Source organism: Varroa destructor, unplaced genomic scaffold (assembly GCF_002443255.2).
Source record: "Varroa destructor unplaced genomic scaffold, Vdes_3.0 BEIS01000001.1, whole genome shotgun sequence".
Classification (NCBI taxonomy): domain Eukaryota; kingdom Metazoa; phylum Arthropoda; class Arachnida; order Mesostigmata; family Varroidae; genus Varroa; species Varroa destructor.
This window is the reverse complement of record NW_019211454.1, coordinates 13,442,240-13,469,514: the sequence shown is the minus strand read 5'-3', so window position 1 is coordinate 13,469,514 and position 27,275 is coordinate 13,442,240. Positions and strand designations below refer to the sequence as shown.

Below are 27,275 nucleotides of genomic sequence, written 5' to 3'. Positions count from 1 at the left end.
ACCCAAACGCGGATGATTGACTTCTACGGCACATCATTATCTTTCAGCAGATCCGACAGAAATGCTAAGACCTTTGGCCTGCAAAGGAAGTGCTAAGCCTTAAGGCTTGATTTTTGAATCTAAACAGCTCTCCACACATAGTAGGCTTACCGTTTGTTGGCTCAGTCGATGATATGAAAGCCCAGCCTTTATTGAAATTCACATTGCAAAAATTAATTTGCAATATGTATCTGAGTGGACTACTCCCGCAGTGATGCAGCATTTTTGATCAAGCAGATATAGCAGTTCTCATGAAACTATCGTAAGCTTCTGTTAGAGCCCGCCTCTATACTGATCAAAGCGGTCCCCTTGCATACCTACAATAATACTTCAAGGAATATCCGTAGCAGTTGGCTAGATATTTGTGCAAAAACTCCAAACTAACGCCTACCTCTAAGCTAACCATAAACGAAAACTTATTCTAACCATGCTGTTTGTTCTAGCCATATGCTGGCCGTGACCATTTAATAAAGACGTTTCAATCATTCAATTTTGGTATTTCACTAAAAATTTTATTATATTAAAACTACTGTCCAGTTTCTCTAAATCCAGTATATTGCCAGCATCTGCCGCGCACTCATAGCAGCAATTAAGTGTCGCTTGGGATGCCGTTTGAATATGTAGCAACGATAGTTCTATCGGTATCTACTAGTATTGTAATGTGTCCGAATTTGTTAAAATGTATCTGTTGGCCTGATTGCCAAAGGGCGCGACCCAGACGGCATGATTTTAGAGGCTGGCGAAAGCGCGTATACTCGTCGAATCTCGTGGATGTTCGCGTTTAGTGTCACCATGGTATCGCCAAATCGACGTCGGCTTCGCTGTTCTGTTCAACAGAATGGCGCCCCCCAGGTCGGGACCTTTGAAGGGTTCTCCAACCCTACACGAAAATGATCTCACGCAACAAAAGAAGCAAAGAGTTTATCTGGTCGTGCTGGTCTACCTCCTTTATTTTTCTCTAATTCATAATGGCAGTCTTTATCATCGTTGTTCCACTCAAAAATAGATGTAACGGTTTGCGTCTTAAAAAACTGCGCAGGTTTCAGATCACGTACCTGCAGCGACAGCCAACAGGGTATGCCCTTGACGACCAATGTACATTAACTTAACATGCGATATCATTCTATTTAAATAAGGATGCGGTAAATGTCAATGGAACACTCTTAAAAAAGCAGCAGCACGCCACAGCGCTGTCAACATTGGGTTAAAATATTTCGTCTGAGACAAGTCGACAACCAGCGTCCTGCTACGTTCTTCTGTTGCTGCTAAAATCAATAATGAACCAATGAGCTGCTCGTTTTCCTAGTGGACAGATCGTAGGGGGGCATTGCACGGGAGCTGGCTGTACGCCAACCGAAATAGCGTGTCAGAGGTCTTTAATCTCTTTCGAAGACTCAGCGCACTAGGACCGATAACGGCTTAGACTCAGAGGGGATTAACTGAAATTCCGCCTCTTTCCGTAGTGGCATGACGCCGTCGCATAAACTACACGGCACCACGGTGTCGCGCCACTAGAGCGAAAGGGTCCATGTTAAAGCATATAAACGACTCCCATATACTACGTTTCCCTGTGGTTCCGCTTTTCAGCTTTTTTCTTTTCTTCAGCTTTCCCAATTTTCTATCCTTTCGACGTAACGTATGCTTATTGACACAAGGTGCTCTAGGCAAATGAAATAAGCTAAGCGGGCGGTGTGGAGGTGAACTTGACAGCAGCAAAGATGAAGAGGAATAAAAGAAAATGTAGGCAGGCAGGCAGACAGACAGACAGAGAGAGGGCAAGTGGGACGACTGGGGGAGAGAAGAGGCACTTGGTTTAATAAGTCCTTCGGTCTTTTTGTGGTTTGTAGCGGGACAGGAGTATCTGTCTCTCGGCCTGTTTGCTTATTCCACGGTCCCCAAAGCCAGTGCATCTGGTGTTTTCCACTCCCCGTAGCCTATTTTCTTTTACCAGCTTTTCTTTCACCCTCTCTTCGGTAATATCATACTGTCTAAATTTCGGTCAACGCACAATGCTGAAGCCATATGATCAACATATGTGTTTATACTCGTTTTTATTGTTTCTCACCCATAGTTTGTCTAAATTCAGCGCGTGCTAAAACCATGTCGACGCATTTTGTTCGCTGACTTGTCTAGCAGACATTGTATTACTTGGTATTGCAGCAGCTAGTCTGGTGGTATCATAATGATGCACTAGCTGCTCTGTCAGTTAGTCTAGTAAGACGACGGTGATATCTAGGAAGAGATTTACAAATTGATAGATTAAAAAGAAAAGCCACTGAATACGACTGCAGGGAACGGTGTTACTGGGAAAACAGGCTGCATATATGTAAGCCTGAGTTTAATCAGTCACAGGTTGTATCAATCTAAGATATTTAATATAATAACAGGATCAAAATATAACACAACAGGAGTGAAATTATAATCAGTGACTTCTTAATATAATCGTCAATATGTGTAACAATAACAACAACGTCCAGAAGCACAGAGCTCAATTATAATGTTGCTCTTCTGGGCATAAATGGCTTCTTAATCAACGAATGCAATGATATTTTTTTTTTTTTTTTTTTTTTTGAATAGCTGACAAATCCGAAAGGCTGTAATAGAGTTGAGCTAAAAAAAATCGCTTTAGGTTGGGTAAAATAAATTATTATCCCACTGAATTTTGCTGCGTGGGTTTGCTCAGTTGGAACACATAACAATCATGTATCACGATGGGCTTAAATTGATGGTTGCACATCCCAATGTGCCATTGCTAACAGATAATTAAAGCTGTCCATGGTTTGTATGCAACAACATTAGCGACAGCTACATATGTAAACTTTACATTAGCATCTCTATGTATAATCTTAGTATTTCGAGATGGGCTTCTGTGGAAATGCTTTTTGTCATATTATCTTCACATTGATTAGGGCTGCCATCAGTGAAATGCATCGAAAGCTTGAAGCTGGTTGAATAGATATTACTAAGGTTGAATTATTGTTACTATGACTAGTGAGCATTCTTCTATGGAGAAGGATGGCTTGCCTTTACTTCGAAAAAATGGTCTTCTTACGTAAGACCATTTCAAGCGTATATTCCAATCGACACTGGACAGAGCCTGTCCTGACGTGCAACTAATGACGCAACAACCACCACACGCTCTAATAGTAGAAATAGATATATAGTGATTTGTCGTAGTAATGACGATTAATACCAAGTGCACAACACGCTATGAAACGCTAGTTGTCTAGCAGATAGAGATTGACTAAAAAAGTGAAGATCGTCTTTGTCAGCAGCAAAGAGGAATCGCGCTCGTCTATGGGTCGATATATGTACTCTCTTATTTGGACTACTCGTTTTCTTACATATTTCGTTAACTGTTAGTTGGTATCGTTAAATTGAATTGATTTTCGATTGGGCATCCACGTTTGATTCCTTGTTTATAACATTCTTCTTCTTTCATCTATATTCCTTCAGTCGTGCTGATACACACGTGTGTGTATATGTGTATGTCTGCATGTATATTTGTATCGGCAAAGATCCAAAAAAATCCGGCCCGATGTGGTCTATTTCCACCAAGCTACAGTTTTGGGTGCGTGTAAAGGCTTGGTAAGTTTCGGGTGGTCCAGAAGCGAACCGTGACGATCACTCGTTTGCTTATCGAGCATGTAGGCGACAGTAGGGCTTTCCTGCCTTCGCATAGAAGCTCTGACCCTCAAGAGCGTTATGGCAAACCTGAAAGTGAACGTAATAGTCGAAACGTAAGAATAACATCGACGGGGAGCAGAGTATATTACCTGCAGGAAAAGTTACGTACCGCAGACGACAGATAGGTCACCGGATCAGCTTTTTCGTATTCCATTGACACAGGCTGTTTAGAAAAGTCACACTGCATGTTATAGTGTTTGGGTGTATTTATAGGTAAGCCTTGCTAATAATCTGCCCATATTTGTGGCTGGAACGATCGATGAAGGCACGACAATAGGACAGGAAGTGGAGTGCGTTAAACAGTAAATCAGCTAATCTGACTTTAGGCAAAAAAAAACTCGCCCTTTGAGCCAGTTTCGCAACAAACGCAAATAACATGATATTATACTGCCATTAAGTTGTTCCGAAGTGCCCTCAACAAAAAAAAAAAACAGTTTTGACGCCCGTAATTGGGGAGTCCTTTTCATCTCCAACCACCGGGAGAAATTTAGGCAAACGCCTCTTAGTCTTTTTTTTTCAGCCGAGAAAAGTAAGGGCTTAGATTGATTGCGCTCTGCTTACGCGAAGGTATCTTTTATCCGGTGAGCGATTATAAACAATAATTGAAACAATATTACGGCAGAATGCTAAAATTCGTATAAAAATGGTTGGTCTTGTTATCTAGACACTGAGAATCCTCGATGCCGTCTCAATCCTTGCTGAAAGGCTAGATCGCAGTACTTTAATTTGCTTCCCTTCGGAGTTGCAGCATAAACCGACTTTGCATCTGCGCCAAAACAAAGATACATGATTTGCCCCACGGGAACGTACAATCACACTCACCCGAGATGCCAATATCTGATACAGAGTAGGTTTTGAAACAGGTTAACGGTCTGAAACTCCTCTACCCAGTATGGGTCGCACCGGATGCCTGAACCCACTAGAAACGCCGGGTTTGTACAAAGGTGTTTGCCGGTGAGGTAAGGGGTAGAAAAGAAAGGTCGGGTTTCAGAATGAGTGACTGAATGTTTTGAACTAGCAATTTACTGCATATTCAGCATAGCTAATTATGCATAAGTCTATGCTGCGTAAAAATCGTCGAGTCGTCTCGACTTCTTTAAGGATTTTTTTTGTTTTTTGAGTGTATCGTTTAGCCCATTGTCGTCCAGCCTCGTACGAATAGCCAAAACATAGAATAACTACCGTTCGCCGGATCACGAATTCTGGTGTTTCAACCTCATCAATCGAATCTGAATACTATAATTTTAATAACAGCTAAACCGAATATATACGTCATGTAAAAATAAACGCGGTAGAACAAAAGGGGAAAAGCTTCGATACGACCGCAGTTGAATTTCTAAGCATGATTCATTAACGTTAATAACCGATATCGCCGCTTCTGCGACGGAGCGACGACTCGGCGTGAGCCAGTTTACACATTACCACGTTGCTGACGCGCTTTCGTCACAGATGAACCGCCGGGGGCCTCTCGTACAACCCATAGCTCAGTCAGTATTACTACTATCATTCTTCCCCGTGGGAATGTTTTTTGATTGCCTGTTTCAGCCACAGCTACTGAAACATGCTACTGAGAGAAGTACGATTTCAAAGAAGGCTTCATCAGGGGCTGGAGGGTCTGTCAGGATGAACATTCTTGAAATGGTAGTTAACCTACAAGCGGTACCTTTGGGAGAGCTTTGTGAAGAAATGGCAGTAGCTATATTGTCAACTAGCATCATAACCAGACGTTTGCCTGTATAGACTACATCAATATGTATAGTTAATTATAGCATATATATTTATTTAGAAACGCAGAACTGTTACGCGTGGAGCTTTGAATTTGAACAGGTTGGGATTTTTATTGGGATAGCTGGAAAAAAAAACTGAGGACAACTACGATCAAGGTAAAATAAGGCTCAGGTTAGGTACATACAGTGCATTTGAAACACGTCGAGTGGTAGTTATTGTTGAGCGCTTCCACCCATCGGTCCCCCGCCTCTATCGGATAACCGCAACCGAAGCACTTCGACGTGAACAGATCATTCCAGTCCTTCTCGCAGTACGGTTTTCCGTCCTCAAGGTAAAATGAGTTATTTCCAAACGGGCGACGACAATAGCTGCACGTGAAACAAGTCGGATGCCATGGACGATCCATTGCCTTTAGACAATCCTGTAACATGCATACATAACAGAACAATGAACGACGCAAAAAGAACAGACATAAATCACAAATAGGCAACACTCTTTCCTAGCGAAAAAAAAACGAACACAACTTTTATTATTCGAGCAGGAAAATTTCGATAGAGCCGTTTCTTCTTTTCCTGTTGGCACCATGACTGCGCTCACAACAGGTCTTATTAATTAACGATGCTTAATAATAGATTACTTTATTTAATTTCTAGCAAAGAAGAAAGGATTTAGGTACGTTGGTACGTTCTGTAATGCTATCTTGCACTTAAAAATGTTAGTCAATCAGTAAAGCCATCGATTCATATTTGCCAAATTCTCTCATATGAGAAATAATTTGGAAATATAAGAAGTTAAAGTTTACCAAGTAAATGTTCTAAACTATACGCACAGATACTATTGCCTTTCTATGAATGCATCTACGCATCTGAAATGGAAATAGCTGCATCCGTTCGACCTGGCAATTGTCCTGCCATGTTCAGGCCCTTCTATGTGAAAAAAAAAAAGAATAATTTAGCAGGTAGATATTTGGCAAACGATTAGACATGAACGAGCCGTTCAGTTTTGTTGGTATTAAGACAAGATTATATCTTAATTTGACTGGCCTTGTTTTTGCCATTGCTGCCCCCAGTGACAACGTCGACGGCAATTTCTCTCACTTCGAGAAGGGCACTACAGGAAACTTCCGGCGGATTCGATTCAATCTGACCCCTCTACATTTGCTGGTTTGTGGCTGGATTCGCTGGCATCCTCTAGTCACTTTAAGCTTCGCATCAAATACCTTATACCTGGCATTGTTCCTATTCGGTGCTCTATTACGACCAATCTCGCGTTGGACACGTAAAGTGACGCATATCGAAACGCTCAAGCAGGTGCAATTGCCGTTTGATATGCCACCTTCACTGTGGTGCCGTTCTGCTCCACAAATATGCCGCTATCGAGAACCAGTAAGCGAAAGGTGATTGTCGCAGGGCAGCTACCCCATCTAAGGCCAACGATCAACATAGCTATCCGACTGGAGGCTGTGCGATAGAACAGCGTGAAGCTAAATTTAAATGCAAGAAACCGAAAATACGTTGAAAATTCGACGGAAATGAGCTACTTTGGAAGAGATTATCAGCGTACTATTGGCCATATAAAGAAGGAAGAAACAGGGTATGTCCAAGTAGTTGCTAACTCCCCGGGATCAGCAAATATCGTAGTTCGCTTCTAGCTTGATGGCATGAACCGCGCTACTCAATCGTTCGCAGACGACATTGAAAATAGTACAAATATATGCGTACAGTATATTTAAGATGAAGCGGTTGTTGCTTTAGGTGCTTTTTGTTGTACTCACATAGTTCTTCATCGTAATCGATGCTCGAACGCTAAACTATAATAGATCCCGCTAATTCAGCTCATTGACCATGCTTTTGTTCATAGCCAATAACCAAAAGAAATCGCTGGCCAATTGCTCGCGGTTACTTAATTTTAGTGCGCTTACTATTACTTTTTTGCGGTAAAGGTCCCTTCTGTGTGAACCAGGTCCAGTTACATAGGGACACAGCATATGGAAGCCTGAGTTCACGACAAGTTCTTCTGCGAGCTCTGTACACTAAAGTTACATAACTTTCTGCTCGAAAATGCATGGAACATTTTGTAGATTCGCTAGTTATTGTAATTCTGTAAATTTACGCGACGGAACGGTGAAAATCATACGTCTAATTGTAACGACATCTGCCGATACACCCATGATGATCTGAATATAAAATCTGACAAATGTTGCGAAGTACTGTAGGCAGTACTCCATTTCCACACAGATGCACTCAGCCACCCAGACAAATGTTCGTTGAAAGGGCTATTCAGTATTATAGACAGATGATGTTTGGCTAAGTGGACGCGAGCAAACTACACGTCAGCGTTAAAAGGTCTTCACGCCATCTCTCGTTTTCTTTCAGACTGACCCGTTTCCGTGTAATGTTAAAAATAATGCCGTGGGCACGTGTTAGGGATCGTCGCACCAGCTGACATTAATCCGGCCGAATCGTCAGCTGTATCCTGTCGCTGCTAATGGTAGGCCCGTAGGTGAAACGGTTCCGTGCCAAAAGATCCTGGTGTTGGGATAGACAAAACTAGGCGTTTTTGTCTAGCCGAAAACTGTAATTTTATAACGGTTTTCTTGGCAGTCGTCTTTATACCTATTTGCTGCGCGTCCATTAAACGAGAGTCGACATTCTCACTCTGTATCGCCCGACATACTGGTCAGTTGCGCAGAGATGGAAGTATTGTTAGCCGCGGGCCTCGAAAAGTAATGCGGCTGCGTTATGCCGATGGCGAACACAAAGCGTAAAATTGATCACGCTTGACTAAGTCTGAACCGGGAGAAAAAATTGGTTTCAACCTAGGGGGCGAACCTGGGAAGGCGGTCTGAGGAAACCGTAATGAGTTTTGTCATGAATGCCTAACGGCGATATCGCATGTAAAACTAGAAACAACGTTAAAAGATAGTCAAATGTCACCGTAACTCTTGGGTATATCAATATGTATATTTAGTTTGAGCCACTTTCCAGCAGTTACGAGCGCGAATCGTGCAAGCCGCCACCGATCGGCCATTTAGGAACCCATCAAATGTCATCATATTGAAAAACTGATAACTGAGCACTAATTGTATAGTTGTAGTTGATCGTTGAAATTGAATGAGAGCTGTTCCTTGACATGACGGATAGTCGTGTATTCGTTCTTTCAGACAAAGTTTCAAGGGCCTTACGCAAGATAAAGATACAGTACCAGGACACCGTCTCTTTTTCAGTTGTCCGTTTCCAAGGGACAAATAAGGCGGCGCTGAAGAGGTCGGCTTTTAAAGGCTACCTCAGTTCGTCTTCCAGTCCTACTTTGTCGCGGCAAATGTGTCTAACCAGAAACTCGTACTCATTTTCGTAGCCTCGACTGGTTATATAGCAGACGTCTTCAATGAGCGCTGATCGACAGACTAGTTAAGGTGCGCGCCTGTTCCACAGAATGGCCCAAACACTAATTCTAGCAGTAGTATTTATCCTGCTAATTAATAATTCCTTTCTTTCCTCCCTGGTCAGCGTGGTTAGACGAGCAAGATGCGACTCGTTTGTTTTTCCTTTACAACCGGCAGCACGATGGCCAAAGCCCACTGAGGCTCATTACGACCTTGTTCCTATGTTCTCTAGGCTGTCGCGACCTGAGAAGAGCTCCTATTGCCGCCTCCGCCATCAAGATAGAGCTCATAAACAGAAGCTGTGCCAAACTCCAGTCAGGGATCCGGTCACCCAGGCAGATGAGCTATGGGCAATTATAGTAGGTAATTCGATTGTATGAATTCGATTGTACGAGAGCGTCCAACTGGACGAAACTACGACCCGACAACGATGGGCTGAAAGGATCGATTAGCAGTGCATCGGCCAAGAGCCGCAAGCTAGGCCGATTGAGCAGTGAATTTTTTCGTAGCCGTAGATTATCGTTGCTTATGTTAAACATGCATAGATACAGAGAACCGGTATCGGCGTCAACGTCGGAGCCAGTATTTCGCTAGAGCATACGCTTAGTATAGATGAGCCAGCAAATTGATAGCATAAGGCAAACGAAAGGCTAGAGGGGTAGATATGACCCGCTGTAAATAACTATACATTACATACACAACTATACAGCCGAGTAAGTGATGTAAGCGTTTATTCTACAGTCAAACACGCTTTTGAAGGGAGGAGGCAATAGTAATGTCGTTGTCTGCCTAAATGCCTGATGCATTTCAGAGGTTTTTGATTCAAAATGAAGTATAAACACTAAGTCAAATGAAGTTGAGCTCAGAGACGACTTGTGTCCTGTCGCGGCGCTCGAATAAGTATTTAAAATATTATTTTATTCTAGTATCGACACAGATGCTTTGTGTATATATGCGTTGCGGCACCCAGATATAAATACAAGAGTTATCTGAAAGCTTCAAAAGTTTGATCGTATCTTTAGGTGGTTCCGTATCGTCCGTCTATTAATTTACTATCAAAGCCATTCATTTATCGGAAAACGAACTTGGGCGGAACGGCGGGACACGCTTAAGAATATATTACTGTTCGAGACTATTATCTCGCAAAAAGCGCAGTGATCTATTTGTGTGTTTGTTCTGTAACTTGCTAAGCTGATTGTACTTTTTAAAAATGTAACCCATTTTTTTAGCTGAATTGCTTCGAAGGTAAATGTTGCGCTCCATTAATCTGTATTTCATTCTTCGGATGTTCTCTATTTATATAAGACGGTCACCACCCCCCACCCCCGGGATGGACAATCGATTGCAAAACTATATGTATACTTGAAAATTAAGTGAGACAAATTGAACGATAGTTGACTTCGTGTGAAGGAGTGTCCCTAACAGCTGTCGCTTTTCTACAAACGAGGTTTCATTTTCATAGTGTGTTAGGTATAATAAAAGTTAATATTTTGACAGATGTCTAGGCATATTTGGCCCGGGAGTTCGTACCATCTGTAATGTATCTTTTAGAGAAAAAGCTAAAATAGATAGGATATCCATGTAACTACAGCAGATATATCTCGTCAGTTCGGCTAGAGCAGCGCTATGGTCACCTTACGCTGCTTAAAAGGTCGAGCTCTGAAGCTGTCACGAGCCTTCGATCCATAGATTTAACAAGCGCATTAGACTGCGTGGAATTGTCTTTCAATAGAAAAACATTTACTTCTTATACTTGACAAAATACAGCCCCGACAGAATCCAAGTTCGCAGCTAACATCGACTACCGTTATTTGGCACATTCAACTACGTACAATGACGTCAACAAACCAATATATGATCGATAAATTGTCTTCATTACTTCAAGAGTGAATTGTTTAGTAGTAAGGCAATGTTTAATGACACTGACCGTCCTACAGTTTACCTCCATGGTGTTTTCCATTGCGGCTTTGCCACAGCTGGGGGTATATCAAAATATCTTCTAACTCTTCAAATGTACCAACTTTTAGTCGACAGACTGAATCATAAACATATATGACTTTCACTGTCGTAAGTCAAATGCATTTCCTGGCAGCAAAGCGGTGTACTCGGACGTCTCGCATACTCGTAAAGAGCTTGTCCCTGCTGACATCTAATGGCCCGATACAGCCATTTTGATAAACAACAATCCCGTTGACTTGCTGTTGTTACTGGCATCAGCAAGCGTCGCTGATACCATAGTTCAGCTGTATGGAGCTTGCAGCTGTTCGTTTAGATGAGAGACAGGGAAAATGGGGCAAAATTCGGCATAAAGCGTACGAAACAGCCAGCGAGATACGCATAGAGAACGAAAGTCGCACCAGGTTTTCAGTTGACTCTTTCCAGACTCGTAAACCTAAACGAAGCTCTGTTGTTGACGTAAATTGGCGGAAGCCGTGATGACGGTCATGTTAACGTTAATTCAACGCCGTCAAGTCTCATACTGCACGCACGTCATGTTGAAATTATTTTTTTCTCTGTTCGAGATTGTACGCAAGCATCTCGGCTCTACCTAGAAACGAAAAGATAGTGCGGTAAAGTCGATTGCGTCTTTGGGACAGGGTCCGGGTGGTGATAAACGATATGCACGTTAAGATAAATATAGCCAATGTTTAAACATAATCATTTCATTATAAAGTGCATGCACCGTGGAACCTTTTCTACGAATCGGCTCGCGCGAAGCTCTCTTCTCATGCTTAATCAAATGGCAATAGCAGTGGACATTGAAATGTCTGGTGGCCTTTTGTTTCTAGTAAATGTTTTTATTTATGCGTGTTTTAGTTATACTTCGCAGGTTATATAGCCTAGAAATTATGTATGGTTTTAGTACGCTTTCATCCCTTGTCAGTACCACCAGCTGCGACGAGACTGAATTATTTAGAAATCTATCGTCTGTAACTCATGCCAAAACATTCGACTTACGCCCTTGATACGCTGGTGACATTTGGAACAGCTAGGCGCCATGTAGTTCTCAAAGCAGGTTTCGCAGTACAGTTGATTGCGTTCCTCAACAAAACCGCAGTCCATCAGGTCCCGGCGACATGTGGCATTCGCACACATAAAATGTGCTGGGCACCACGACTTCCCTATGGCCGATACAAACGGACCTCTGAAATTCGAGGGGAATTTTGCAAACAAATTCTGCTTGATGATTTCATGAAATGGTAATTATATACAGAACATAAATAAATCAAGTATTATACTTAAATGTAGGCGTGTCTCCATCTCCCGTAGATACTCAGTCTGTAACACGTTCTCGAACCCTTAACGTCTATAATATAATTGTAGCAGACTACTCTGTCCTCACCCTTTTCTATGTTCCCCCGTTTTAGTTACCTCGTGTGCACTGATGACCCTACAGAAGCAACCTCCAGGTTCCTGGGATGTGTTTCCAATATCTTCGACATGCATAAATTCAGTAATATTTGTAAGGCAGACTTTGCTTTCATCACTAATAGAAGCACGATAGATGCTTTTTTGAATGCATGTACACAGGGTAAGAGGCTCTGCTCCTACGGGTCGCGCGTGACAGTATGTCATGCAAACATTCGTTGTGCTATAAGCGTGTCCTTCAAGAGGCAAGATCCTGCACGTGTGCTTTCTGGCTTACTAACTGTACGAATCTTTTACATTATCTTAATCCTCGCAAATGTCGGAAATAGCGTATGCCTTTTCAGACCCTTGATAATTTAAGCAACCTCATCATACTTCAGTCGAATACTTGAAAATTATCCCATTACTACAAATCTAGCATCTTTCACACCAGATGAATTTTCCCCATTATTTGATCGTGGTTCAGCCACAGGATTTGCTAAGCTGATTAAAATAATGTATGATTTGTTGGATGAATCTAAGGCGAACAATGATTTGGCAGCTGACGTTAGTGATATAAACCGGCCGGGCATAGTCCTTTCAAACCAAACGGGAATCCGCTCTATGCCTAGGTCATGTTCTACAGTTTATATGGTCTTGACTAAATAGGACAAATCGAAGAAGCCACCAGAGGTTATCTATGGGTCTGTTCCTGTACTCAATGTTATTATGATAGCGCAGTCCTTTTAGGAACATATGAATTTTCATATTAGCAGAGCACTGTTCAATCAGGGAGCGTAAAATAGCCCAAAAAGCTCACGTGTATTTAAACGAATGTGCGGATTATCTTTTTTACGGTTATATCGTCAATTGAGATAAGCGCAACCATTTAGTGTTGAAACAGCTTTCTGTGTATTATAGAGCATTGTGACAACAAAATGAGAAGTCTATATGTGTACAAAAATAATAAGAGATTTGTTTTTTACGAAACGTATAGATATTTTTGACTCCGAAGCTTAACTGTAGATGTCAATCCAGTGGTTGTAATGTCTGAAATGTGGAGATTATTTCTAATAGGACGGAAAGTTTAATGTGCCCTTTACCACTTCGTAATTATCCTCTTTTTTTTTTTTCTATATAAAAACTTATAAAAATCGCATTCACAGCTTATAATCAGGAGATCATCTGAGCTATGCATCATTCACAATGTATCAGATAAACATATTGTCACACTACTAAAAGAGAGTGCACTTTTCAAACGTGTGGCCCTTTCGCACCGTGTCCTCTCTTTACCAGTTCTAACTTTCTCGTTCATCTGTTTGGTAAAAAGGTAACGTCTTTTTCACGCCAAACTAGCTCTTCGGTAGGTTACCAGTTCATTGAAACATGTAACACATGGCTAGATAATATGGTGTCCATACAGTCTCTAATAGGCCGCATTCGTGTAACGCCTCGGCCCATCTTGCTCACGCTCTAGCATCAATGGCCGACAGTTATACATGTGAATTACTAAAAAGCGGAATATTATAAGGAATATATGCAGGAAAGGCAACGCAGGGGAACAACAGCCATGTCCTATGCCCAAAAGCCGAATGGGTCATTAAATCACAAAGCAATGTCTCACAAAATGTATTCAGTGGCCCAATTTAACGTTCTACGAATTGGCCTCACCGGCACGCTGCGGTTCGTAACGGCGTTTGAATGGAGTAAACACCCTACGAACCAATCGCGATGATCCGTGGGCTGGGTTTATTTTGCTAGTAAATACCGCCGATACGATACTAATGACATCCAAACAACTGTACGACTTCATCGATGAAGTCGTACCACGTGACATCGGCTAACAACCTCGCCAAGGTCGAACTGAATTTTTTGTCGAACCATTGACAGCGTTACCTGTGATCGTAATGATATTGACATGAATGAATTACGAGTAGACCAATTCCCTTGGATGCAAAAACGTCACAGGCTGTTTGTGCTTGTAAGACCTATGCGAAGCCGATTTGCCTGATCTAGAAATTGATATGTACACCATCTAAACGTTGATCAGGGCAACCGAAACTACGGTTGAAAAGAAGTACCCATATACAGCACTCGATTCATACGGATATATAAGTATCCCTGCCATACTTTACATGCGAAGCCAACATTAGATGCTCGATGTGCTCAATTCAGTAAGTATTTTAAGGCATGTTGATGAGGTCTTATTAAGTAACCAGATCTTGTGCTTATGATTGTTCTCCAAATGTCTCATGCCTTTCATGAAAAAGTCCAGATACTAGACTGCATTAATTCATTTTCGATGAGTATCTCATAGTAGCAGATTCTTCTGATATCCATTGTAGCTTTTTCCTGTTACCTTATTCGTCTATGGTGATCGTATATTTGCTGACTAAAGTTCTGCAAACGGCATTATCAACTGGCCTGAAGTTAATTCACGAAGGGTCAATTTTTTACTCAGTTTTCGCATTGTCAGTATTTGGATTATAATCCTGTAACACGTTTCGTGTGGTCTGCTAGTTTTAGCCAACAGAGTCCTAAGACTCTTTCGGGAGAATCCTTCTCGATTGCGGCCACGTATTTTTCTCTTTCAAGTCCTGACATCTGCTTAACTTCTAGCTTTTTAACATTCCACTCACCGTTACTGAGACGTTCACACCATTCACATACTATGCTTTCGGATGAGTTTTTTCTTCCCTAATATCTCCACAAACTTTCCCCGTAAGCAAAGTTCCGGAGTGCTATAGCTTGACAACTGAGCGTTAGTTTTCGAAACTAGAAGATGTATTTACGTCTGAACGCATTTCCTCTGGCGTAAGCTCAACTGGTTTTCATTCTCGGATTTTCAACCGGCTGGGATATTTGCTAGCGAAGCTCTGTCTAATACGAGCGAGTTACTGATGCAATTAAAATAAAACGTTCAATTTCAAGCTCTGCCGGATTCGCTTTTACGCAGCCTAAAAATTAGTAGAATTTGGCTAGAATCGAACGACATCGCTTCCAATTGTATCCCAATGTTCCTTTTCCTCAAGGGTGGTCTTATTTAGACTTACCTAAGTAGCGTAAACAGGTTTGTTGCTCACGTTACTTAGGCGAGACACTTATAACCTAGACTACACATGGAGTCGCATAGAATTTGCATAATGGCAGCGTTGTCATAAGGTCAATGGGTTAACAGAAAACTATACGAAGTTCACATAGGACTTGGACAACAACAGCTATAGAACGATGCACGCTAGGCAACGAGTAATCTGTCGTCGCCAATTAAACAAAATATAACAATACTGTGATGAGCATCGGACCGTTCATCTAATAATACACACGTGAACGAACTAGTAACTGTGTATAATAAAAATAGCAACATGCTGTCTGCATTTGGTGCTCGGCAATGAATTCTGCGTTGAAAGCAAAAAAAAAGAAGGTGAAAGGGTTTGTTCGCTCATGTTCACGACTCAGTAGAGATACGTAAATAAAAATCAACGTGGTTGCCTGTAGCCTAAAGAGGATACTCAGCCCTGATATAAGCTTCGTCTACGGTCAGTAAAGTTATGTCCGCCGTCCCCACAAATAAAAATCCCTCAGGCCCTCGTTTGTTTCATTGCTCATTTATAGTCCAGTAGCTTGCTGAGTGAGAATTTAACATGTCGTTTATTCAGTTAATTATTTCACTTCCTACGGCTGAGGCAGCCTAAGAAAGGCATTTCAAAGAACTCCATTAACGCAATAACATTTTATAGCATTTTAAGCTGCCACTTAAGGGACGGACGCAAAGATGCATCGGTACTTCAATCGTTCTACAATACACAGTGAGAATTAAAGTTCTTCGACAACTGAAATAACACAACAGACAAGCTGGCAGGAAAATTTCTATCACAATTGTAAATCCTAAAGAATCACGACCACCACCTTAAGATAAGGGCCACCTTATCTAAGGCCCATTAGTGTAGCAACCCTCGAAAAGTCTTTCTCTGAAGATCATGGCGTTTCTTCCGTGTATATAGTTCTGTGAACATGCGATTATGTTGTCTGTGGCCACCACTTTGTGTTTATGTATGTATGCGCGTCTGACTACTTTGCTAAATACGTTCGGGTGCCCCTGTTGTTCGATTCATCTTCCGCTTGCTCCTTTGTTAGCCGGCGTTTTACTGCTCTTCCTTTTTCTGTGTTGCCCCTCGATTTTCCACCCGCTACCCCTGCCCTTCCTCTGTTTCGCCTCTTCGCCAGCCGCGATCATTGTCTTAATTCTTCTATGCGCATGTCTTTCGGTACCTGATGGGCACGTTGCAGCTAGCACAGATTGGAATGCGTCCAACGTTGGCCGCCTGCGTACTGAGCAATCCACGTCCTCGGCGAGGTGCGGGCCAGTTGCCAGCTCCTGGGTTCAATCCGGAACCTGCGCTCGTCGTTGTTGTCGTGGTCGTCGTCTGCTCGACACTTTGCTGCTGAGTTCGTTGTTGTTGCTGCTGCTGTTGTTTCTGCTGCTGGGGTGGCCACCTTGAGGCAACGTTCGCCGGTGACGATGAGCCTCCAGGAGCTGCTAAGGGAGCGTAGTAGCCGTAAGCATATGGGTACAGATAACTGAAATAGGTTGTTGGGGTTGTAGTGCTATAATAAGCATATGGGCCTTCACGCTGGCTGCGCGGTAGAGGTCGATACATTGGCACGATTTGCATCGCGTTCAGTACCAAGTGACGCTGACTGTCGTTTGGCTGTGTCCCTTTGGCGCGGTCGGAACTTGTCACACGATTCAGGGTCGGCGTGTCACTGTACAGCGAGCTGCCCACGTCACCGCTGCAGAAGAAGGAAGGGAATGGTGCAACAGGGGCTGGCAGCACAAACCAGGGCGGTGCGGCTTTCCAAAGGTGTGCAGGTGAGTAATGCGTCATATGGGGAGGCAAAGAGGAAAGGCAAGCGGAGAACGGGCTACCAAGACACGTTTATTCGCGTCAAAACGGCAAGACCAGCATCGGCAGGTGTAATGTCATTAACAATTTGTCATGCCGCACCACACTAATTATGGATAAATGCAGCAATAGTCGATTGGGAAAATGACAAAGGTAACCAAATAAGGTAGAAAGCAAGCCGAAAAAAGGGATCACACAGGGCAAATAAGTCAGAAGGAGTCACCCAGAGGGTGACAAGCGAACAAAGCGTTCGCTGCAGACGAAGGCAAAACTACATGAGGAAGACAGAAAGGGCGCACAGCGCAATAGCGTGCATAAATCGGATATGGACGTAGGAAAGACAAAAACAAACGGTAGAGATAGCAAAAACAAAGGGCAAGGTCCATAAAAACATTTTTTGGTGGCGCTTAGTGATAGTCCTACAAGCGGCACCGAGTCACGAGCGAGTAAACGGCGCGTCCTGCCAAAGCAAACCGGATTTGCAAAAGATAGGAAATAGGGCAAATTGAAATAGAAATAAGACGTGGAAGCAAATGGATGGATCTGACGTGATAGACCGCGTATGATATTTGGGAGTTAACAAGCGATTTTAGCCATGCATCGCACAGAAGTTTACATATTAAACACTGTGCGAAAGGGAATCAGGCCATAGATAAATTGAAAGATCAACATTGACAAGTATATATATGATATCATATCAATTTTTGAAGTACTCTGCTGCGCACATGGAAGGACCGAAAAACAATAAATCTGCACCGAGTTAATTGGTTGGATGACATGCGCGTTAAAGAGTAAAATAAAATAGCCTGAGAAGACCTGCGCCAGCCCGGAGAAGGTCGAACCGAGTTTTGTATGCATCCGTGATATCAAGACACAAAAAAAATAACAAAATGTCAGAGAAAGCACGACAGCGAATGATGAGTGGAAAAGTACCAAAGCAAAAAATGATAATATCAAGTTATTGTTGAGGAAAAATACCACCAAGCCTGTGTAAACGTGTCGCACACGTTGCGCAGATGGATGCTTTCACGACTGAATGCGCAGTTGCACCGGCACGAATATATCAGTTTAAAAGCCCGGGTCGGAGCGGAAAAGGGTTCGAACAGATAAGGCAGGGCTAAGCGGTATAAAGACAGAAATTAGAATCACATACAAAATTATAGATGACGCCACGTAGGGTTAGAATTAAGGGACAGAAAAATTAGGGTTAAAGAAGCAAAGATTCATATCGGTTAAGTTGGTTGTTCTCCATGCTGTTCCGTCAATGAGCCGCAGCATACGGTAGATACGTTCCGACAATACGCTGGCCAGCCCGGGACCAAACAGACAAGGAAGCGCACGTATAAATGATGCGCACGTTACAGCTACGCATATATAAAGCACACACAAGCGTCTACAAACGAATCCATGCAGAAAAAGAACAAGGTAGTAGACGACCTTCACGGAAAAGAACATTTGGTTTTGTTGACAGACTGACTGATACATAGATGAATTTCGATAACCTCTGACGACCGTTTTATAGAACTAATGAACTGATATTGTGTGTCCTCATATGGATGCCATCTGCTCGAGGATTACCGGTGTATATAAAGCGTTCGGCCAAGCTATAATAGAGGGTCGAGATGTTTCAACAATATACGTTTTTACCAATAGCAGTCCACGAAAGGGAGAAATTCGAGGATACAATACAACAAGGAGCTGGTAGTCTTTTGTCTGAAACGACGTGGTAGATTTGACAGCTGCAGATGAGACCGGCCAACAGGGGACTACGGAAGATGGTAATCCAAGCGGCATTCGGAAGTCAGATAGCAGTCATAAGGACGGTAGCAGTAGTTTATAAACCCCTATGTGCAATGTAATCAAAAGCGTGATGATGGTTATAGCTACCGCAGGCGTCGGGCGTAGCAACTCATGCTACTTGGCAAAAGCAGGCTTTGGGGAGAATTCTCCAAAAAACAATACACAATTTGTGTATAACAACTCAATAATGTTTAGCTATATACAGACAGGTAAAGAAACTGTGATCGTGCACCGCACATTTGTTTCGCCTATATCGCGTGATCTATATGATATACATGTGACTATAGACTGGACTTTGAAAATTAGGAGGACAATGAAAACCGCGAAGTAGCATTAGATAAGCCAATTTGAATTAGATCTGCGTATCTGATATCGGTACCCTTCAAAGGTGCCTGCCAATGTATAAGGCTGCGCCTGGTATTGAATCTAGATAACCTAGATTGGTTTGTTACACATTACGCAATTATTTTATAGATTTTTACTCTTAGAAGTGGTGCCTATACCTACAACGATTTAGTTTTTACTCACTGTAACTTCAGGAGTTATTATTACTAGGAATATCGCATAAATTTCTGCTGTACCAGCACTCGTAGTAATTATGCTGAACCCAATTTAATTCCTTAACAATATTGCACTTAAAAGCACACACATATATATGACATTTTAGGTATAAAAGCCTGTGGGTAGTAAATTGGAACTACAATTTTTCCTGCTATGTTTGTACACGCTACGCTGTGTATATATAACATTTGCCTTGTATCGATTATGGTTTTTCTTTTTGTTCTGCAATATAAAGCTGTTAGACAAAACGATTGCTACGGAAATCACTACTCTCGAGCTTGGTCGGTTCACAGCGGAGGTGAGATGGGGTAATCATGGCACCTATTGAACGCGTGCTTCTTGCTTGCTAATGATCAAATCAAAAGCATGCTTCACGTAACATCAACGCGATAGTCGTTTTGCAACAGAAGGCGTTCGTTATCAAACACCAAACGTGCCCTTTGAATAGCAGACGCACGAGAATGCTCGGGGGGTGCATTGACTCAACACGGGTTCCATCAGAGGTGAATATAAGAATAGGTATAAGGTAATATGGTATGTAAGTGCCACATAAACCATACGCGTCGTTCTCTTTGCGTCGATGTCATTTAACATTATGTTGCTTTCATTAATTTTATAGAAGTTCTTTTCGCAAAATTTCCTATATGGGGCAAGCGTTTAATGATGCTATGTTCTAAGTATAACCATACGTACCGGGGATAGTTGATGCATCGAAACATCCGGAACCGCGCTATAAAAGTGAAAAGCAACAGAGAAATAATAATGACAATTTAATGGGTATACCACGAAGAAATCTGACAATAGTTCTAAATTGTCTACATTGCGTTAGCCGCAACTATTGGTGTCCTATAATCGTTCTACTCGTTTGCCGCCTACGGCGGGCGGTCCCAATGATGGCCTATAGTGGTTCAAGCTGCAAGAATTAATGATTTCTAATGATTCTTTTCTTTTGCAGTATGCATAAGGCATGATTGCCATGCCGTCCTCGTGTTTTTTTCCAATTAGTAAAAAAAACAACTAATTGGATGAACAAAAACTGTGCGCTCCCGATGATGACCGTTACCCTTTTTCGTTTGCCATCTCTGTATGCTGTCGGTCTCGTCATAAAAACGCATGCATCCTTCTTTCTCTTGGTGGCATTTGACTATGCAACAAGGGTCGGACACGGGCAGTAATAAGGGAGGTAAACGCCAAGGTAGCTGCGGCCAAGGGGTAATTCCGGCTTTGTCTCTCAGCCAGACTTTACCTCCATCGTTATTCGTTAAACGCTTGTGGCGGCTAAGCCATACGTTTGACTGCAACAGACTGATGGGGTTCTCGTTACTGCTTAGCCACAAATTGTAAACTCGTCTTAGACTTTCAGGAGAACATATCGAGCATAGTTACCCAGATTTTTAGCACTGAAGGGCAACAAAAATCGGCTCGTGTTTCGCTTTGAAAGCGGCCGTGGTAGAAGGAGAATTTCGTAATCTAGGTTATGAGGTAGGGTGGAATAGATGGGGTAGAAAAGTTAGCGAAGTAAACTTTTGAGTGATTGCTATCTAATAACAAGCGATCTAATATCTGAAACAGGCAAAATATTATCGAATGAAATTCCAGCTTTATTATCGAGTTTCTAATATGAAGCGTCTGTCATATGTCTTGCCCAAGGTGGGTCCGAATTACGGATGCTCTGACATAGGGACACTGGGTTGACAGCGGCAACGTCAGCTTATGTCGCCACATTTCGAGTCGCATAGAAAAAGGGCAATCCAATGTTACATAAACGACTAGTATGACTGTTCAGCGAAAATCCATTGTCCTGTACACGACCATATAAAGGAGCGACGAGTTTTATATAATTTGTTAACAATGGAACAAGTGTGATAAACAGAGAAAAAAAATGGCCAGATGTACTACTACTACTACAGTTCTAAAGTAAATCCATTTTTCATATATATATATATATATATATATATATGGGGAACAGCAAAACCCGCACCGGTTTACCATAAGCTCACGATAACTTATAGAATGGTGTAGAAGACCTTCTTCATGTAACGCTTCCTGTTTCTTCCGTCCTACGATAGGCCTGTATAAATCAAAGTAGGTCTGTACAAACGAAACTTAAGCAAATCGATTAGATGTCGCTCTGAAGTCGACGGGTGATAGCTAGCAGCACTCAGTAGATGTATTTGACGAATAACAATGAAGACGATACATTTAGCTAAGCTAGAATATGTCTTCGAGAAGGATATGTGACAGTGACAGATCCCCGTCACAATATTAACTTCAGTTTATTAGCACATTCGACCTGAAAAAATTCCGTCGTCACTGGACTATTTGATTCATGATCTCCAAAAGAGAATGAGGTCTGCCAAATAATAGCGGAGGAGGGTGTTCAATAAATACTGACTCGTATATGTTTCAAAGTGTACACATTAGAGATGAAAAGCTTTTCAAAGCCAACTTCAATATATTTCAAAAAACACATATCGAAGTAGCAAAAACAAGAAAAAAAAAGAAGTTGTCGCTAGTCATGCTCGTTCGACTTCGATCTTCTTTTACGGGAGCAGAATGGACGGACGGCGGCAGAAGCTTAACCTCAACGAAAGGCGACGCAAACGATCAACACAGTAATAATACAACACAATGTCACTCGCTAGCATTGAGGCAAATAATCATTAATACTATCTCTGCTAGGATCGGTTATTACCTGAGGGTCGGGCCTAGGTGATAGAGGTGGAGGGACTGAGCGGAACTGAAGCTGAAAGAAATTAACAGAGAAGAGGATCAAAAGGAACGAATCGGAAAAAGGAACAGAAAACACAATGAATAGAATGCCACAAACACGATGAAAAAAGAGAAAAACACGACAAATCAGCATAAAGTTCTTGTTAAAAAAAAAAAAAAAAACACTAGCTTACTCTTTACTAGCTAGTAGCACGCTCTTGGCTGCAAAAGCTTGAAAGATAGTTGTAGACATGGCGTACATTTACACCCTATTGATTTATTTATCGTGGAGGTCGAGCTACTGCAGCGAAGCGTCATCCAGACCCATAGCTGTAGATAAGTGTCTGTATATATCGAAGCATTATGAATCAGAAAATTAGCTTATGCCCCCTCTAGATGCTCTTTGACGACTAGAATGCCTTAGATAAAACATCGGCAGCATAAAAATTAGAAATTTAGAAACTTTTGGCTTTAGAAAACTGAAGCTGCAAACAGATAAAGTAACTATTCTGAATAATTGAAGACAACTTAGCACGAGATCAATCGATCGGAAATGAGCCAATGATCTAACGAATCATTAGGATTGCGTATCGATCTAAACGAACGAAACTGGTTTCGTGAAATTTTAAAGACGAGACATTTTATGCTCCACGTAATTTGTCGTTCATATTTTACCCTGATAATTTTTCTGTGCAGTGTTGCAATTAGAACATTCCAGGAACTGATATATATATATATGAACGCTTCCAGCTTAATGGATTTCACACGAGCCGCATAAAAAGTTCGCAGGCATAACTTAATGCAAGCGCGCTAGTTATCGATGGCCGAACCAGCCCATTTATTCATTAGAATTTTGAGACCCAGAATATCTTCGCTTTAGAATATAAGCTCAATAGCTTCTCTTCTTTCTGGTGTTCTCTATCATAGATGAACTTCTCCAATAATTACTAGCTCGACAATCGGCCACCCTTTTCGATTAAACCACCCAAAAGTAGAGCTTCCCAGTAATGCCTGCCCCCAACCTGGGGGTATTACAGTGAATTGGATTAACTTAGTATGCAGCTACAGTTTATCTGATCATCATCCCGGATAAGTAAGCTGCAGCGGTAATAATAACAATAGTAAGTCATAAACTTTTAACTACTAAAAGCTCCGTCTTCTAAAATCTAATTTAAAAAATATACATTTAACTTGAAAAACGACGAAAAATAGCTGCGTAAAGATAATCTGCGTCTATTTTAAGTAACATAGGTAAATTCGAATAAAGCTGAATGAACCGCTGCTACAAAGACTCACTGATGACGGATGTGCGCCGTAAGGCGTCGACGACGCAGGCGTCGACGAAATCGAAGCGGGCGTGGACAGCGGCACCACGGGGGCATTAGAGCTACTGTAAAACTCAAAAAAGAAAATACAGCTCCAGAAGAAATGTGTTTGTGACCCTAAAGACCTTCGTGACATCGGTTCTACGGGGGAAACTCTTCATGTGCATCTATAAAAAAAGCATATTTCGTCTACATATTGCCAAAAGGCTTGATGAAAAAAGTAGTTATGCGATTGAATGCTACACGATGGGTTCGACCTCTTAATCTATACTATTCAGCGCACCCGGTATTCTAGCCCTCAACGATCGGCTACGCAGTGAAAAAAGGAACTCCCAAACGCTACGATCATGCATTATCACAGGAATCCTATACCGAAGTTGATGACATATCATCTCTTAATGTACATGGCAGCTGTCGGATGGATAGCTTTGTTTTTGAGCAGTCGAATTTTGCCACCAATAAAACACAATATCTGAACCAACCGATTCATGAAAAATTTTTCCCATAGGAAGGAAGAGAGAATTGAGTTCATTTTGAAAACGCACCAACTTAGACTAAAATCTCGTCTCTTAGTTAGGTAGGTGCCAGTAGCGCTCCTATTCTCTCTCTCTCTCTCTATCTATCTGTTTATCTCTTGTCGAATGTTTAACATTTTCATGATGGGAGCGCTCTGTAGAAAAAATAAATGATTTTTTCTTCAATGTAAAAAAGCTTCTCGCTATACCCCTGCTCTCCATTCCCCGCTGTACCATAATGAGTACGACTAACAGAGAAGCCGGCGGACAAATACGATGCACCTGTCCATATGTGGCTGGCTAGAATGGTTTTCCGCATAAAATTCTTATTTGTAAGTAGGACCATACGCCGCCATCTTCAATGTTGTGAAGTTTCGTTTAGTTAGGAGCCGACTAATTCGGACACCAATAGAAACAAAACAATTTCCTTCAGGAGATCGTACGTGACACTGCTTCTCACTTTTATGCGTTACATTTCGTAGAAAATATCTACGGTGTCTTATCAAACTTCAGGGTAAGAACACTGTTCAACTTCCGCCGAAGATCGTCATGACGAATATTCGATAGGAGGCCAGACGCGGGAAAGGTATCTTTCCACAGGCAAACGATCTGTTACCAGTAAGTTAAGTCGTGAATCGATAAACGTGGATCAGCTAGTTATCCCTATCACTCATACAACAGTATGTCAAGCCAGTCAGTATGAAATGCGACAGAAGCTCTCATATATAGCTCAATATCATTCTAGCGATACGCTTGCTTCCACATCAAACCAGTGGCCCAACAGTAACAGTCGATTACAGAACGTGGTATAAATTGATTTTCACACATAATCACAGTGTAGAGAAGCAGCTCGACTCGAAAGCAAGCGTATCGCTAGAATATCCTGTGCTGCCTATATTACTATAGTTTTTCGAGGGTTTATAATATGTACACCTTCGTAGTGAACAGCTAAACGTGCAGTCAGTCGCTGCACCAACTGCAAAGAAGTTTGGAACTTCAGTTATACTGGCTTGTTTGCTGACGAAACACACCCTAGTTTTAACTCCCCTTAGCAGACGTCGAAGACGCACCCAAAATATTAGCGACCCGCTAATCATACCCTGAATGATATCTGAACTAACGCCAGGATAGGTCAAAGTCAATGTACTATAAATTGTCCTGGTCGATAAAATCGGTTGTAAGTTTGTCCAGCGATATCCAGCTACAACGATAAACTCGGTTTTTTAAAGAGGGAATACTAGTTTTAATAGTGATTATCTTTAGGGTTTTATCATTTAGGTAGGAAATATGCTAAGATCTGAAATATTTAGTTTTTCCCGACCAAATATCGAAACGTTTGTTGACATGCGAAGAATCTAAATAACCTTATTTTCCTTAAGGCGAGCTGTTTTTTTAATAGAACTTCGCCTTATGATACATTTTCCAGAGTAAATCGAAGCCTTCTATCGAATTTATTTTCGTACTCGTATCGTAAAATCACGATTATGGACCAAGACTACCATTTTGCATAGCGGAATTATGGGAAAGGTGCTAATTCCATACGCTTGCGTGTGTTGGAGTAGATTTTAGAAGACGGTACACACCGCATTGTAAATCCCCTCCGACCTTTGCAACTTCCGTATCCACCAGCGATCAGCAAAGCTCCACGAGGAGCTACAACGCAAAAATCATGATTTTCAATATAACCACCTTGATACTAAATAAGATAAAGCACCTCTAGGCAAGATTAGCTTTTTCTCTATTATTATTCTTATTTCTAGCTCTGTTAACAAAGTGACCTTTTTTGCGCACGATGGTTAGTAACATTTGACAAATTTTAGCTATATAGCACCACTGTCCTCTGCGCTATTCGTGAGTGCATAATTTGGAGTAATTTTTTTTGCTTCGAACTACAGCAGTTGAAGTACCTAGCATATAATGCAACGGATACTTACGGAGAAACAGGCTCTTTGAGCATAACGGAGGCGTTACGTGCATGCATGTCGCAGTAGAGCTTACCGCCAACCAGGAAATAGCCTTGGTTCTTGAGCGATGTGCCACACGTTGCGCAACGGAAGCATTCAGCATGAATGTTTCGGTCCTTAATCCGACAAAAGACACCCCTGCAGAGTGTTGATGAAATTTCTTAGCTAGTTACTGTAAAATAATTGCTCCGCTAAGCCTTCGACCTTGCGGTAAGAACCTGAACTGCGAATTAGTACTAATCACGGCTAAGAATCTGATTCAATACACAGAATATGGGGAAATCTTTTCTCTGCATGCGCGTCTCTCCGATCGTACGTGTGTACCTGTATTAGTTTGCTGACCATCCTATTCGGGTACAGATTTGTCAACTACAGTGATCTTTAACGTTGCCAGTACTTACTGCTACAATTCTATATACTAATATAAATCATGACATTATGTCGTTGCCCATTCGTCCACTATCTACCTATAGGCAACAGCGTCACCTTGTCCGCGTTAACTGCACACGGAAACGTTTACCGATGTGCTACCATTTGCCCTTTGTGCGCTTTGCATTGGTTGGCCAGTGTGACTTTTCTGAGTCAATTTATACGTGCGTGCCGATGTAACTTCCAATTAGTCGACGGTCATACTTACCGATCCCTTCTAAATTGCCGTAATAATAGTAGCCTACCGGCTCAGCTAAGGAACATGCTCGGAGCCTCTATACAGTTGCGGTATATAGACCTAGAACGTAAGGGCGGCATAAAGCAACTTCACAAGTAGCATATCGTCGATCGAGCTCACCGAAATTGTCCTTTAGTACCCCCCACATTGTGTTTTCTAGCAGAACGGATCGAGCTCAGGAACTGCTTCTATTTTTGATTCTAGCGAGATACGTATGGGCCCATTGGTAGTTACTATTGGGCAAAGATGTATAGCTATCAGAACCCAAATGTCTAATCGTGTGCTGCTATATGTCGCAAACAGCCACTAAGTGCGTGCATTATATTGAGAGCGGTATGAATCTCGCTCAGTAAGTTTAGTGATGGTTAAAAAAGCGCGTTATAACTTAGTACGGGAATTTGTGCATTTTTGTACGTTCTAAGTTACCAGGAAAATACCTTTATGTGAAAGACGTCTGATGTGATACTAATAACTTTATTTACCTTTATCCGTGTTTGCCTTGAAAACGATTATCGACGCAACAATCTACTGCAAATGCTATCCTTTTCCAATCTACTCCTTTTAAGGTATCGTTACTAAACATGGTCAAAATGGTTTGGTCCTCTGTTACCAATAGCCTCTATATATATTAACGCATAAA

The 27,275-nt window shown here is 41.8% G+C and overlaps 1 protein-coding gene across 4 annotated transcripts in view; it reads right to left on the bottom strand.

Moving 5' to 3' along the window:
* Positions 1-524: 524 nt before the first annotated feature.
* Zasp52 (Z band alternatively spliced PDZ-motif protein 52) overlaps positions 525-27,275 on the bottom strand; it is a 57,636-nt gene continuing 30,885 nt past the window's right edge. The window contains exons 7-14 of one of the 4 annotated variants that reach the window (XM_022793051.2): positions 25,939-26,106; positions 23,461-23,554; positions 22,148-22,198; positions 20,146-20,182; positions 16,457-16,724; positions 11,798-11,984; positions 5,639-5,875; positions 525-3,753 (exon numbers count right to left, since the gene is read on the bottom strand). In XM_022793051.2, the coding sequence (XP_022648786.1) occupies positions 3,676-3,753; positions 5,639-5,875; positions 11,798-11,984; positions 16,457-16,724; positions 20,146-20,182; positions 22,148-22,198; positions 23,461-23,554; positions 25,939-26,106 (1,120 nt within the window). In that variant the 3' untranslated portion in view covers positions 525-3,675. The remainder of the gene's footprint in view (positions 3,754-5,638; positions 5,876-11,797; positions 11,985-16,456; positions 16,725-20,145; positions 20,183-22,147; positions 22,199-23,460; positions 23,555-25,938; positions 26,107-27,275) is intronic. The other 3 variants (XM_022793060.2, XM_022793081.2, XM_022793090.2) reach the window with 3 other exon arrangements.